This window comes from Marmota flaviventris, chromosome 2 (genome assembly GCF_047511675.1).
Source record: "Marmota flaviventris isolate mMarFla1 chromosome 2, mMarFla1.hap1, whole genome shotgun sequence".
Lineage (NCBI taxonomy): Eukaryota > Metazoa > Chordata > Mammalia > Rodentia > Sciuridae > Marmota > Marmota flaviventris.
This window is the reverse complement of record NC_092499.1, coordinates 7,043,495-7,056,820: the sequence shown is the minus strand read 5'-3', so window position 1 is coordinate 7,056,820 and position 13,326 is coordinate 7,043,495. Positions and strand designations below refer to the sequence as shown.

The 13,326-nt window shown below is 61.0% G+C and overlaps 1 protein-coding gene across 2 annotated transcripts in view; it reads right to left on the bottom strand.

Annotated features, from left to right (window-relative positions):
• Nucleotides 1-13,326, bottom strand: part of Ccdc85c (coiled-coil domain containing 85C) — a 69,951-nt gene that overhangs the window by 4,956 nt on the left and 51,669 nt on the right. Inside the window, exons 2-3 of one of the 2 annotated variants that reach the window (XM_027946742.3) lie at nt 12,715-12,788; nt 3,086-3,193 (exon numbers count right to left, since the gene is read on the bottom strand). In XM_027946742.3, the coding sequence (XP_027802543.1) occupies nt 3,086-3,193; nt 12,715-12,788 (182 nt within the window). The remainder of the gene's footprint in view (nt 1-3,085; nt 3,194-12,714; nt 12,789-13,326) is intronic. The other variant, XM_071607552.1, reaches the window with a different exon arrangement.

Genomic DNA, 13,326 nt, shown 5'->3' with positions numbered 1-13,326 from the left:
AGTCCAGGCCGGGACAAGTTTCCTCTGGCTGCGACTTGAGGCCAGGCCCAGCTGGCTCTGAGCTGCTTCCTCACTTGGCCGTCAGACAGGGGCCTGCACCCCGGAGAGTGTGCAGAGCCCTGGGGAATGCTCAAGAGCTGCTTCTCTGAGTCCAGCCCAGGCTGCCAGTCTCTGTGCCCAGACCAGGGCAAACAAGTACCAAGCAGGAGTGTGGGGTAGTCCTCCCGGGGAGGGCACAGGAGACCGGCTGGGACTTGAACAGATGACTGCACTCCCCCCCAGAAGCCAGCAGGGGGTGCCAGCCACACACATACAGGGACCCTGGCCTGGTTCCTTTCTCTGGAGAGCCCATACCCCTCCCTGTCCCAGGGAACACCTTGTGCCAGCTGGCCCTGGCATCCGGCTCCTGAACTGCCTGCTCTGTCGGCACCCCCAGCTCCAGCATCTGATTCCTAGAGCAATGGCAAAAGGAAGGCTGGGGCAGTGGGCAGCTGTGATTGAGCCCATCCTGCCCACCTCACTGGGGACAGTAGGTGTCAGGGAGGCATGGCTGGGGATCCTGCAAACGACACCAGCCACTGTCCAAACACACGAGGTGGCGGTGTGAGTGATGCACTGGGGCTGGCGTCGGGACTCCTGACCACGGCTGAAAAAAGCCAGTGCCACCTCCACTCAGGAGTACACATGCTGCTAGGCCAGCCCCAGCCACCCCGGCAGGTGCTGCGGTTTCCCGAGCCCGTCCCGAAGGTGGGAGTGAGGCTGCAGGGCCAAGCAGCTACAAGCAAGGGACCTGGCCTATAACAGGGCTGTGGGCACCAGAGCTGCGCCAAAGCGGGAGAGCAGTGGACACCCGAGAGGACTAAGGAAAGTGCGTGTCCACGAAGTACTAGTCCTGGAACCCGCAGGCCACGCACTCCACGGCAGCCAAAGAGTGGACACGGCCCCATCGTGCCCCAGCAGATGGAAGGTAGCAGAGGCACAGGGGGCTGCCCCAGGCCACGTGGGCAGGAACCCGAGCACAAAGCCACGCTCCAGTGCATCCCCAGTACACAGTGGCAGGGATGGACGGACCCAGAGTGGAAAAGCAGTGGTGGCCCGGCGAAGAGGAGGAGGGGTGAGAAGGCATTTTGGGGTGATGGGGGCGTTATACTGTGATGAAGGTACAACTCTGAATTTACCAGAACTCCTGAATTACAGGTTCAGACACAAAGTCATTACCTGCCCCACCAAAAATGGTGTGGAAACCACTGCCCCAAGGGGCCTGTCGAAGCCTTGACCGTCTGTCAGGAGGCCAAAAAATACAAACCACCTCTGCCTGGGCTCACGCCAACTGCCAGCAGGCAGGAAAGGGATGCCCACCTTTAGTTACCTGTTGTACTGCAGGATCCTCAGAGTGCCCCAGGACCCACAAGTGGGCTCCAAGGAGACCTGCCCAGGTGTGGAGCACTGCCCTCCCTGGCACCCCTCATACAGAGAGGGTTGAAGTGCCAAAATCAGGCTCTCCAGGCCCCAGCAAGGCCCAAAGCCCTGTGGACACTCCCTAGGGCCTGGTCTCTGGTCCTCTGGCCCTCTGCAGTGGCCTCAGCAGCTTCAGTGACCGGCCTCCCCCAAGATAGCCCATCCCACCACTTTCTCTGGACCCCCCACTCTGCCCAGCCTCATGGAGTAGGGAGCTTCTGCAGCCGCCCACTGCCCTTGACCTCCAGGCCCACAGGCCCCAGCACACCCTCACCGGAGGCCCTGCGACCCACCCACCCCAGGGCCTCAGTTCCTCTTCTCCAAAATTGGGTGGAAGTGAGGCACAAAGCCACACCAGACCGGCAGGATGCCTTCCAGCCAGAGCCGCCTGCCCTCCCTGCCTGGGTGCTGCCTCCCGAGGCCTGGGTGTGGGGCTGGAGAGCCCAAAGGCAGCCAGCACACCCCAGAGGCTGGCCCAGGAGCCAGCAAGGAACCTCACAGTTTGTAGATCCCCAGGCCTCATGCCTGCGGCTGCTGCTCCCTATCCAATCAGAAGGAAGGATGGGTGGAGGGCAGAGGGGATGAGGGACTGAGGAAGGGACCCAGCGGTACCCCTGCTCCTCAGGGCCCTGGGTCAGGAGCAACTGGAGCCTGGGAGGCCACAGGGCTCCAGGATAAACCCTGGACTACTTCGAGGGGCAGGGCCTGGGTCCACAGCTGCATTCCTGGGTAGGAGGGGTGGCCTACAGGAGCCCGCCTCTGGGGCACCAAGAGCCAGCGAGGCCAGGAGGGCCCAAGGTGGAGGGGAGAGGCCAGGGGTGTGACCGCTCCACACACACTGCCCAGGAGCCTCCACGCCACACAGCAGACCTGCAGACCCCCACTCGGGCACCCGCACACATGTGGAGCAGTGTCCCCATGGAGCAGACAGGAAGGTGAGCTGATCAGACATCTGGTGCAGAGGGAAGGTGGGCTGGCTCCCAGGCTGTCTCTGCAGTCACACATGGTGACGGGCACTTGATCCACAGGGAGCAGCCCCAACGGGTGCCCAGACAGGTAGCCAATTCCCATGACCTAACTCCCAGCGGTCATTTCTCCCAGAGCAGGGCAGAGCCCAGTAGGAGCCTAGAAGAGGCCCCTGGAGGACTGTCCAGAACAGAGCCACCACCCTGGGCCCCTCCACGCTCAGGTCCAAGGCTGGGCAGCAACCCCACCCTGCACTCCAGGCCAGCCAGACAGCCTCTCCCACTGCACCCAAGTGACACAGGCTAAAGGGACATGGCTCAGCTGCCAGCTCACGTGGCCTCTAAACATTGTCCCAGCATGTCCAGCAGAGTCACCACATGTGTTTCACCTCTGGCCTCCACACTGGGCCCTTCTGAGGCTGCGCGGGTGGGAGGTCAGGCCCCTTCCTGGGAGGGTGGGGCATGAAGAAGGGCACAGCGGGCTGGCTGTCCTCCTCAGCTTGCGCTGACCTGGACAGTGCTAGGCTAAAGTGAGTGTGCATGGCGGGAGGGGGAGACGTGGGACTGACCATGTGCCCTGGGCAGGTCACCTGTGGAACTCAGAAGGAGACTAGAGACGTCTCAGACCAGGAGCACTTGGGTTCTTTGGGGTGGACACTTACATTCTGCAAGGAGTCCTGGTAGGAGGGTGGCAGGGACGCGAGCTGGGACTCAGAGTGGTAGGGAGAAAAGCCCTTCCGCAGCATGCGCAGCTCTCCAGGGCCCGTCTGCTGCCAAGAGAGGGAGAGAGGTTAGGTGTCAGCCACCAAGGGCCAGCGACACTCGGCTGAGCAGCTCCCCGGGGACAGGGGCTCTCCCCACAGCAGAGGCCTGCTCCACACACCTCCCCAGGGCCCCACCCAGCTGTTCCTGCCCTCGAAGCCACTGCCAAATGGCCTCTGTCTGTCCCCCCAACTCATGCCCACCAAGGAGCAAGAAGATGAATGACCAGCCCTCCCCACCTCGACCCTGTTCCTACACTGCAACATCCTGCACTGGAGTTCCTGCCAGTGTCACAAGCCAGTGTCCCTCACCAGGGCCTAGGGGATAGCCTCTGCACCCTGTGCCTCCCATGGCTCTGTGGCCCCCGGCCGGATGAGCCTCCTCAGGGCTCGGCCCACCTCCATCATCAGACAGGGAGCTCCCAAAAGCAGGCCCTGGGTGCTGTCCAGCTGAACCTACAAGGACCAGTGTGAGGTGGGCCTGCTGCCTGGGCACTGGAGAGGGGGGAGGAAGCCAAAGCAGACAGGCCTTGGGTGGGTCCCCTCAGAAGCCAAGGCTGAGAGTGGAGCTGTGGAAGGGGGCAGGAACCAGGAGCTGAGAGCATCCACAGGTCCCAGGGATACCAGTGGGTGGGAGGCTCAGTCCAGCTGGCCTCCCTCCTGCTCCAGCCCCGCAAAGATACCTTTCCTTCTGCGTCACCAGACCTTGGGGCAGAGTTTCTGACCCAAACACTCTTCTCTACTTCAAAGGAACTAAAAGAAAGCCTCGGCAGATAAGTGCAGCAGAAAGTCCATGAATCGGCAGGCTGCTGAGTCCCCAGGCCACGGAGGAAAGGGGCCTGGCCAGGGCCGGGCGGGGGGTCAGCTGAGCAGCAGCCCTGTCTTGGAGTCTCCCCACTCACCAGCCCCCTCGCCTGACTCACATTCTGCTCACCTCCTGCCAACCAGTGGGCCCAGCCCCCATTTCCCACAGGACCCCCTTACCCCCCCCAATTCCCTGGATTCTGTTCTCCCACCCCATGGGATCCAGGGTCAGACCTCCCTTCTTCAGGTCTAGGGCCTTGGCAGGGTCCTGCAGGTGCTGGGGATAGGGTGACACTAGAAGGACTGCCAGGCACCTGACCCACCAGCCTGAAGCAAGGGATGTCCAGGGGTCAGTTGATCTGTTTTCTCAAAGGCCAGGCAGCACCAGGGCTGGATGCTGTTCCCACCACCTCCCCTCATCTCCTTGGGAGGACCTGGGTGTGATCCAAGATCTCAGAGGTGCAGGAGTGAGAAGGGGTAACCTACCCTCATGAGGTAGCCCCCAAAATATGGTGGGCTCCAGAGGGCCCCACCCAGTGGGCATCACCTGCAAAGGCTTGAGCCTACCTGAATCACCCAATGGCACAGTCATGCCCCTGGCTCTGGCCCTGCCTCAATACCCAGAGATATTAAAGGTCCCCAGCCAAGAAGTTTCCCCAAATCTTCCACTTGACTCCGATCAAGTGGAGCCCCACTACCACCAGCACCAAGAAAAGGAGAAGGAGGAACACCCAGCCTGGGCCCAGCACTCGCCACCCGGCCATGGGTAACCATCACAGCCCCGAGGTCTTCCCCCAGCTCCACTCAATGGCAAAGCTCTGAGCCAAGTCATCTTCCTGACCAGGACGGTTACAGAAGCGTCCCTCCTGGAAGGTGCGCTGCTTGTCTGCACGGGAACAGCCCGGTGGCAGAAGGCTGTGCGAAGACCTTGTCCTCTGATGCTACTCTTGCTAAGGCTGACATAGACACGGAGAGGCCCCTTGTAGGGCACCCGGCCCACCCACCACGCATAGTGAAGCCCCTTGGCTACTAAGCCAGGAGGAGCAAACTCAGATCGGAGCCACAGTTCTCCTGCCAGTCTAGGGACCTGGACCCTGGGGCCGGTGGTCCTACCCACACACTGGCTGGAGAACTCTGGGCACAGGCCTCCCTTCCCCACACTTACTCTGGCCCAGGACCAAATGGGCTCCCAAGCCGACTCATGCAGTTACGGAAAACATGGAACACACCGGGCGGGCGGGGCTGGGGCTCCCTCCCTCCCCAGGCCATCTCCTGGGTGTTATCAGCCTGGGTAAGCATCTATAAACACTTGCACGTCCACAGAACTTTATTAGTAAGCTGGGAAGGCAGGCAGGGGGGACACGCGCGCACTCTCATTAAGGGGCAATGTGACTAATGACCCATCAAATGAGTAACCATTACTGCACTTAAATCCAAATTAAAAATGCTGCTATTGGCCATGTGGATCCCTTGGCACCACGAAAGCCCTGGGTTTTCGTGGGGTGGGGGGGCGGGGAGTGGGAAGTGAAATCGCCTTCTCCCAGCCAGCAGGCAGTGTGTGGCCTGGCCCGGGAGCACTTCGTCTCCCAGAAAGGCGTGCCTACCCTGGAGGTGCCTTCCAGGGATCCCTCATGCCCTGAGGAAGACCCTCCCTGGCTGGGGCTGGAACAGGACTTCCAAATCCTTATAACTGCTGCTCCCAGCCCTGCAAACCCTCAGCAGGACCCCTACCACCCAGGCGTAGGCATGCAAGGCCATCAATCCCCGGGGCAGAGCCTGTCACAGGGAGGCTGAACAGAAGGTGGGGAGACAAACAGGCTCCAAACATCCCTGGCCTGTCCACTGGGGCTCTCTTGTAGGGGAGTGGCTGGCCAGCAGGTGTGGGCAGTGTCCCCTGCCTGGGCTCTGCTCAGGGAGAGCTCCTCTTGTCCCCCTTTCCTACCCCAGAGGACTCTCAGCCCTTCAAGCACCCTGTCTGCATCAGCACCTACTGTGTGCCAGGCGTGGCTGGGGGCCAGGGAAGGAGGGCAGACACTGAGACGGTGCCTGGTTCTTTCCCAGCAATACCCAGCAGGCCCAGCCCCAGGCTGATTTGGGTGAGTGACCAGGGCTGGATACCCTCATGGAGCCACCAAGTGACTGTGGACTTAGCCTCAGCCTGCAGGCCCTGGTGGTGGGGACAGTGGGCTTCTCCCGGGATAGGTCACCTGCCGAGCTGCTCCTTCTTTAGAGGCCTCCTGGGCACCCCACAGGGCTCGGGAGGGAAGCCAGGCATGGCCAGGGTCCAGAACCACAGACAGGAGATAGCACCATAACCACATCCTCCTTAGCCCTGAACAGGTCACACCAATGACAGGGTCTGGCATGGAGCATGCTGCAGGCTCAGAGAGAGTCCACCTAGGTGCCAGCAGGCCTGTCCCCAGGCTCTCCCTGTCAGGCTCCCTCCTGCCTTGGGCTGCTAGGCACCTAGGGCCCCCCCCCTCAAGGTGTGGCAGGGGAGGCTCAGAGGCCACGGTGGCAGACACTGACACTGGCCAAGATGGCATCTAGGCCCACGTGGACATCCTGGGGTTCCTGGACTGGGGCTGCAGTCAGGAGGCCGGAAGGAGCTCAGGCCCCACTTCCTGCCAATCACACTCTTGCCCGTGGGCCACCTCTGCCTGGTGTAGGGGGCCAGAGGCAATGTGGGAAAGACCTAGGGATAAGATCAGAGCCCAGGGCCCACCTGCCCCACAGGTCCATCAGCATCCCTCCCTGCCCCAGGCCCCAGACATGAAGAGGAGGCCACTGTGTGGGAGTTCCCAGAGGCTGGTGAAGTGTCATTAATGGTTGGTACCAAATACACACCTGGGGCCTCAGCAACCTAAGAACATCACTCTATCCAGGACACACGGGGGATGGCACTCCATTGGAATGGCTGTGTCCTCCTAGAGCAGGGGCTGCCACCTGCCACCCTGGAAGCTCCAGGGGCAGCCAGGGCCACACCCTGCCCTGTGCTCCATGGACCTGATCCAGACCAAAGCTGATGGAATCCAGGTAGTCACCTGTCTCAGGTGGAGTCCCCATGGAGAAGCTTGCTGAAGAATTATGGGTCAAGAGCTGAGCAAAGGGGTGGTCTCCAAAGAGAAATGGCCTCTGCTGACCCTGCAGGACACCCTGGGCAGGAACTGTCCAAGTTGGTCTCACTTGGACCAAGAGAGAGAGGGTCTGGGGATTGTACCCACATGTCAGTCATCATGGCTGTGAGCGGCTGGCAGGGGGTACCTCGGCACTACCCAAGGACTCTGGCTTCTCACTGCCATGGCTGGGCAGTCCCAAGTCCAGGGTCTGGCACCTAGTCATATTGCTATAGGTCAGTAGTTCTCAACTGGGGGTGGATTCTGCCCCTGGGGGCATCTGAGTGCCACAGCTGGGGTGGTGTGTACTGGCATCTAGTGAGTACAAGCCAGGGAGGCTGCTAGACACTTTGCAGTGCCAAGGACAGTCCCATCCCCACATGCCCACAGTGCTAAAGGCAGGGCTAGGTGGTGCATGACCCTGGGGGGTCACATGATGGGCAGGCGCTCTGGGTGGGCAATCTCAGGACTGGCAGAAGGGGGCAAAGACAAGGCCATTGGAGGCCTGAGGGCTGGCAGGAGAGTAGCCAGTGCCAGAGGCCCATCTCCCTGGGGTTCAGAGCTGGGCACGGTGGGAGCCAGGTTGGCCAACCCCTCCCCAGCTGGAGTCAGAAGCAGCCCAGGGGACCTCCTGCACAGCCGCTGGCCCAGGCCCTGGGAGCTGCACAATCTACATGGACCCCCAACCCAGGAGCCCCGAGACCTCAGCAGCCTGGGCTGCTGCTACCCCACCCGGGAGCCAGGGGGACCCAAGCCTGGCTGCACCACTCACTCATGCTTCCCTGGCCAGCACTCTCCAGCACGCCAGAGTGGGCAGCACCCCCAGCCCTGGGGGGAGGAAGGGTGGCTGAGGAGGCCCTCAAGGCAGTCGCTGCAGGACTCTCTCTGCCCATTGCTTCTCTAGGCTGGGGATGAATGCCGGCTCCCAGAGGGCAGATCCCAAGAAGAACCTACAGGGAGGACCAATGCACCCTGGAAGGCAGTCAGCTCCCAGGAGGGGACAGAGGGTGCTACAGAGGAGGGACTCAGAAGACACAGCACACAGACCAGCCCCTGCCCCCAACACCACTGCAAACCCCCCCCCACACACACACACACACACAGTGGCTCTACCTGGGGCCTCCTTGGGCGGCCGTAGGGGCGAGGCAGCTGGAAGGAAAGAGAACGGCATCATCATGACCAAAACCTCTGCCAAGCTCCTTCCTCAGCCCCTGGTAGCCCAAAGCCACGGGACCTCGGCTGAGCCACATGGTTCTCCCACACTAAGGGTTAGGGTGGTGGTCTCCACGCCACTCCCAGGAGCTCTGTGTTTTCAGAAACTCCAGATTCAACAAGGAGTAGTTGGTTACCTACTACTTCCTGGGAACTGGGTCCCTAGGAGCACCCACCCCTTCGTGGCCCCTTCCAAAGCTCAAGAACCAGCCAAGCGCGGTGGTGCGCACCTGTAATCCCTGCAGATTGGGAGGCCGAGGCAGGAGGATCACGAGTTCAAAGCCATCCTCAGCTATGGTGAGGCACTAAGCAACTCAGTGAGACCCTGTCTCTAAATAAAATACAAAACAGGGCTGGGGGTGAGGCTCAGTGGTCGAGTGCCCCTGAGTTCAATCCTTGGTACCAAAAAAAAGCCCAAGTACCCAGATACCCTTCCAGGGTAAGCAGCCCTCCTGGGAGGCCTTGGGGCGGTATGCTGCCTAGAGCCACCCCAAGCCCCCAGCTCGCTCAGGCCAGTAGGGGACAAACCCCATATAGCCTCCACTCTGTCCTCAGGATACAAGTGACCTTCAAGGTCCTTCACAAGAGCTATCCAGTAACACCCACTGAATTTTCTTTCTTGCTCCTCCCTCTGCACAGCCAGGGCTGGGTCCCCCATTCCCCATCTGACCTCATACCCCAGATCCCATTTCAAACACTGTGTGAACCACCCAGGACCACATGGTCTGTGACAGGTGGGGCAGCACGCAGACCAGAGTGGCCCCTCCGGCTCCTCCAACAGACTCATTACTTGTTCTAGAGAGGCCAGGGGGACTTGGGAGGAGGTCAGGCTGCAAAATCCAAACCCCACTGGGCTGTGCACATCCGATCCACTTGCCAGCTTCCTGGGCCTCTGCTTGCTTGCCCATACACTGAGGTCAAGCAGGGGCTGGCAAGGGTCCCTGGATGTTCACAACACCCAGGGGAAGCCACGCTGGGTACCACAATCCCCACCACCAGCCAGCTCCAAGTCCCGGTGACTTCCCAGTTTAAGGGAAGGATGCACGCGGCAGGTGCCACTAGTGGCCATTTTACAGAGTAGAATACTGAGGCACAGAGTTACAGCCAGTTGCCCAACATCACCCATCTGATAGGTGGCACTCATGAGATACAACAGGCCCTCTGGCTTCAGAGGCCTGGCCCTGGCCCACTGCTGCCCAGCATCTGGCTGTAGTGGATACCCCACTAGGACAGAGAGGTGGAATTTCTAGTTGCTTATCCTGCCCACTTGCTAGACTGACCATTTGCTCAGAGCCTGGGGAGAGGGAAGGGACAGGCCAGACTCTAAGGTCTCCTAAGAAGCACTTAAAGTCCTCCAGAGCCCCAGAGACTACGCTGCCCGGACAAAGAGTACAGGGATGAGTTGGCCAGCCCCAGGTACCAGTGGGCAGAACAGGGCACTCTGAGCTGGTTAACAAGGCAGCACATCACAGGAGATGCCAATGAGGCACACTGCCATCACAGGAACGCGAAGGTCAGCATCTCTGGAGGAACCCAAGGATCAGGACCCGCTCTCCTCAGGGACACAGGGAACACCAGGTGTCAGCCATGGGTTCAGATTGGTAGCAGATTATTCCCTGTCCTGTAGCCTGTTTAAAACTCTGACAAAGGGCAAAGCACAGCAGTTCATTCTGGGATGGGCCGGGCCCAAGCCACTGGCCAAGGGAGCACAGTTAACCGGGTCCTTCAAAGTCCTAGGCTGGCCCTACACAGGGGCGCTGAACTCCAGGGGCTTGGGGGCTGAAGATCACAAGTCAGCTTAGCAAAGTCCAGCCTCAAAGTGGGGGAAATGCAATGAGCCGGGCTGTAGCTCAGTGGTGAGCACTTGCCTGGCATACAGTAGGCCCTGGGATTGACCCACCAGTACCACAAAAAAGGAAAAGAAAAAGAATCCTAGGCCCCCGGAAACAGGGAAAGGCAACCAGGGCAAGCCCCGCCCGGGACACTTCTCAGGGGCCACCATCCCAGGGCTGGGAGACCGAGCCACCAGAGACAAAGGGTGTCCTAAGGCCACCCAGCAGGCAAGCCCAGGGGCGGTTGGAGCTCAGATTCCTCCAGTGCCCAACCCACCCCCTTCTGCCATCTGGCCACCACCCCCACAGCACAAGTTGGCTGTGTGCCCCCAAAAATGTGTGTGCTGTAGTCCTGACTCCCAGGACGCCACGATGCAACCTACGTGGACACGGAATCTTACAGAGGTGACCAGGTGAGTGAGGTCATTAGGTGGGTCCTAGCTCAACATGACTGGTGTCCTCCTGAGAAAGAAAAGTAAGGACCCAGACTCAAGGAGGAAAGGCATGGGGACACCTGGGGAGAAGACACCCCAAGGAGAGCCGCCTCAGAGGAACCAGTGCTGCCCACCCTTGATCTTGGACATGATCTTGGACTTCCAGCCTCCAGAACTGTGAGGTGGTCAGTTTGGGTTGTCTGAGAGCCCCAGTGGGTGGCACTCGGTCCTGCCAGCCCAAGCCAACACACGCTGCTTCCTGCCGGGAGTTCCCCGCCCAGGCCTCGGTTTCCCCACCAGGACCTCCTGTAAACCCCAGTTCACTTTCAGCAGCCCTGCAGCACCTGACAGCACGGGGCAGAGCTGGGCACGGGGACAAGGAGGAAAGACAGGCTGGGGGCCCTTCACAGTTCCCGGCCTGGGTCACAGCCTCCTCCCCAAGCCAGTCCCCTGGCCTGCTGTGACAGCACCACAAGCGTCCTGGGCTCTTTTGTAAAACTGGCTTCCCGGAGCACATTAAGGCTTCATTTACCAGCCAGCAGGGGGATTAACCAGAGGCCCCAGCGTCAATTATAGCTGCCCCCACCCCAGGCCGGCTGGGCACAGAGAATCCACAGGCAGAGTAATAACGTGTGTGGCGTCTCAAGATGAATCATCCCAGAGGAAGCAGCTGTGCTGATGGAATTTTAAAGCCAACAGGAGAAAGAAAATACGAACTGCGATACAATAATTTAGCCTGCGAACACTCTGGCACATTTTTAATTAAAGCTATTTTGGAGTTAAGTAGAGGCCACGGGGGAGGGACAGGGCAGTGGGGGACGGGAATCCGGGGAGGCTGCTGGCCTCCTGCCCAAGCCCCAAGGCCACATCACCTGACCATGTTTCAAAGAATGATATTCCTCACACTTTCTTTTCACCAGGGGGCAGGTTCCCTGCTTTGCTCAGGGACGGGGTTTCGGTTGGATGTCGCTGACAAGAGTTAAACGTCAGAACTGTCAAATCTCACATGCCACAGCCCCTGACACTGAGGACAGCCTCCCTCTCACGGCCACAGCCTCTTTGTTCAAGATCCCCAGGCGAGGCTATCTGGCCATCTCGTGATCACCGCCACAGCCGGAGCCTCGCAGCCCGGTGGGCAGCCCTCCCTTGGGTCCTGTTCTGAGCGAGAACCAGTCTCCCCCGGGGGCCAGGACTGGGTGAGAAGCAGCCACGGGCTCCCAGGGTGCTCCATCCAGTTTGGCCGTGCTGAGAGCTGGAGACAGATGTGACCACAGAGACCCTGCGGCTCGTCCTCAAGCACCCCAGCAGGGGTGGGGACCAGGATGCACACAGAGGGTCACAGACAGGACGGCCCAGGGGCCACCAGCAGGCATGAAGGATGTGGCAGGCTTCCTGAGCCAGCCGACCCAGTGGGCCACCTGGCAATGGCACCAGGGTCAGTTCCCAGAGACACTGGGCATCTGGAGCTGGCCACTCACGGGCCAGCAGGTAAGGCAGGGCCGGGGAGGCTGAAGTTAGGCCAGGCATGAGCACAAGCAGGAAGGAGGCTAGAGGGCCAGGCAGCTGGACCCAGGCACACGGGGGTGGACCAAGTCTCCCATCACCAGCCCACACCCACCCCACCTGCAGCGGGGAAGACACCTGTGTCCTCCAAGTTCACAGGAGGACCTGCAAGGTCCACGCCCTCACCAGACACCACACCTCCTCCCTCACCTGCCCTGACCAAGGCTCCACCCGTGCCCCCACACACCTGCTCTGCCTCTACTGTCTGTGGGTGTGGGGCCAGGCCCTGGGCGAGAAGGGTGGACCCCAGCCCAGAGAGGGACACCAGCAGGCGGGACACGGCGAGGCAGGAGGAAGGCCCCTGCAGCGCGCGGCCTGTCTGACAGAGGGGCAGCGTGGCCTGTTCTCCCCCCACTCTGCAGTCCAGGGCCTGTGGGACCCACACAGCACAGTGGGAGGGGCAACCCTGGAAGGGACCCAGGTTGCGGCAGATCCCTGACGGGGGCTTCCCAGCAGTGGCCCAGGCAGCAGCGGGGGTCACAGACTGCTGGGGGAGCCCGAGGAAGGTGGGACAGGGTGGCCTGGGGCAGGGCCTCGGTGAGTGGCCACCACCCCTACAGCCCGCCTACCTGTGGCAGGAGCTTGTCACCCTCCAAAAGCTTCACCTTGGTCTCCAGCTGCCGGATGTAGGTGGACGAGGCATCTGTGAGGACGGAGGAGGCAGACAGCATGTTAGCCACCAGCGGACTCTCTCCCTCAGCCGCCACCTGGTCCCCCTGACCTGCACCCTGGTACCCGTTCAGGGTGTGCCTGGCTCTCTGACCGGGGACTCCCTTGCCCACCTGTCCCAGGGTGACTCGGGGAAGCACCACCTCTCCTACACAGCTCCCATCACTAGGTCAGTCAGGAGCCAGGTGCTGGACACCCTGCAAGACCCTTGAGGGACACTCCCCAGTCATGCAGCCCAGTTTCTGAACTAGGCCAGGAGAGGCCAAGCAGACCCCCGGTGCAGACAGCTGCAGGAAGGAAATCTGCCTGCCCTCCCCCACTCCCCACCCCCGCCGTGTGATCGCATCAGAAAAGCAGGGGCCATTACATCCACCAGTCCACCATCCCCACCCTGGGCCACCCTACAGCCCAGGCCCCTTTCCCCACCAGAATGGGAAGTGGCTCAGCCAGCCCAGGCAGCCCAGGCAGGATGAGGGAGCCTGCCTCGGTGGGGAGGGGACGGGGAGGGACAA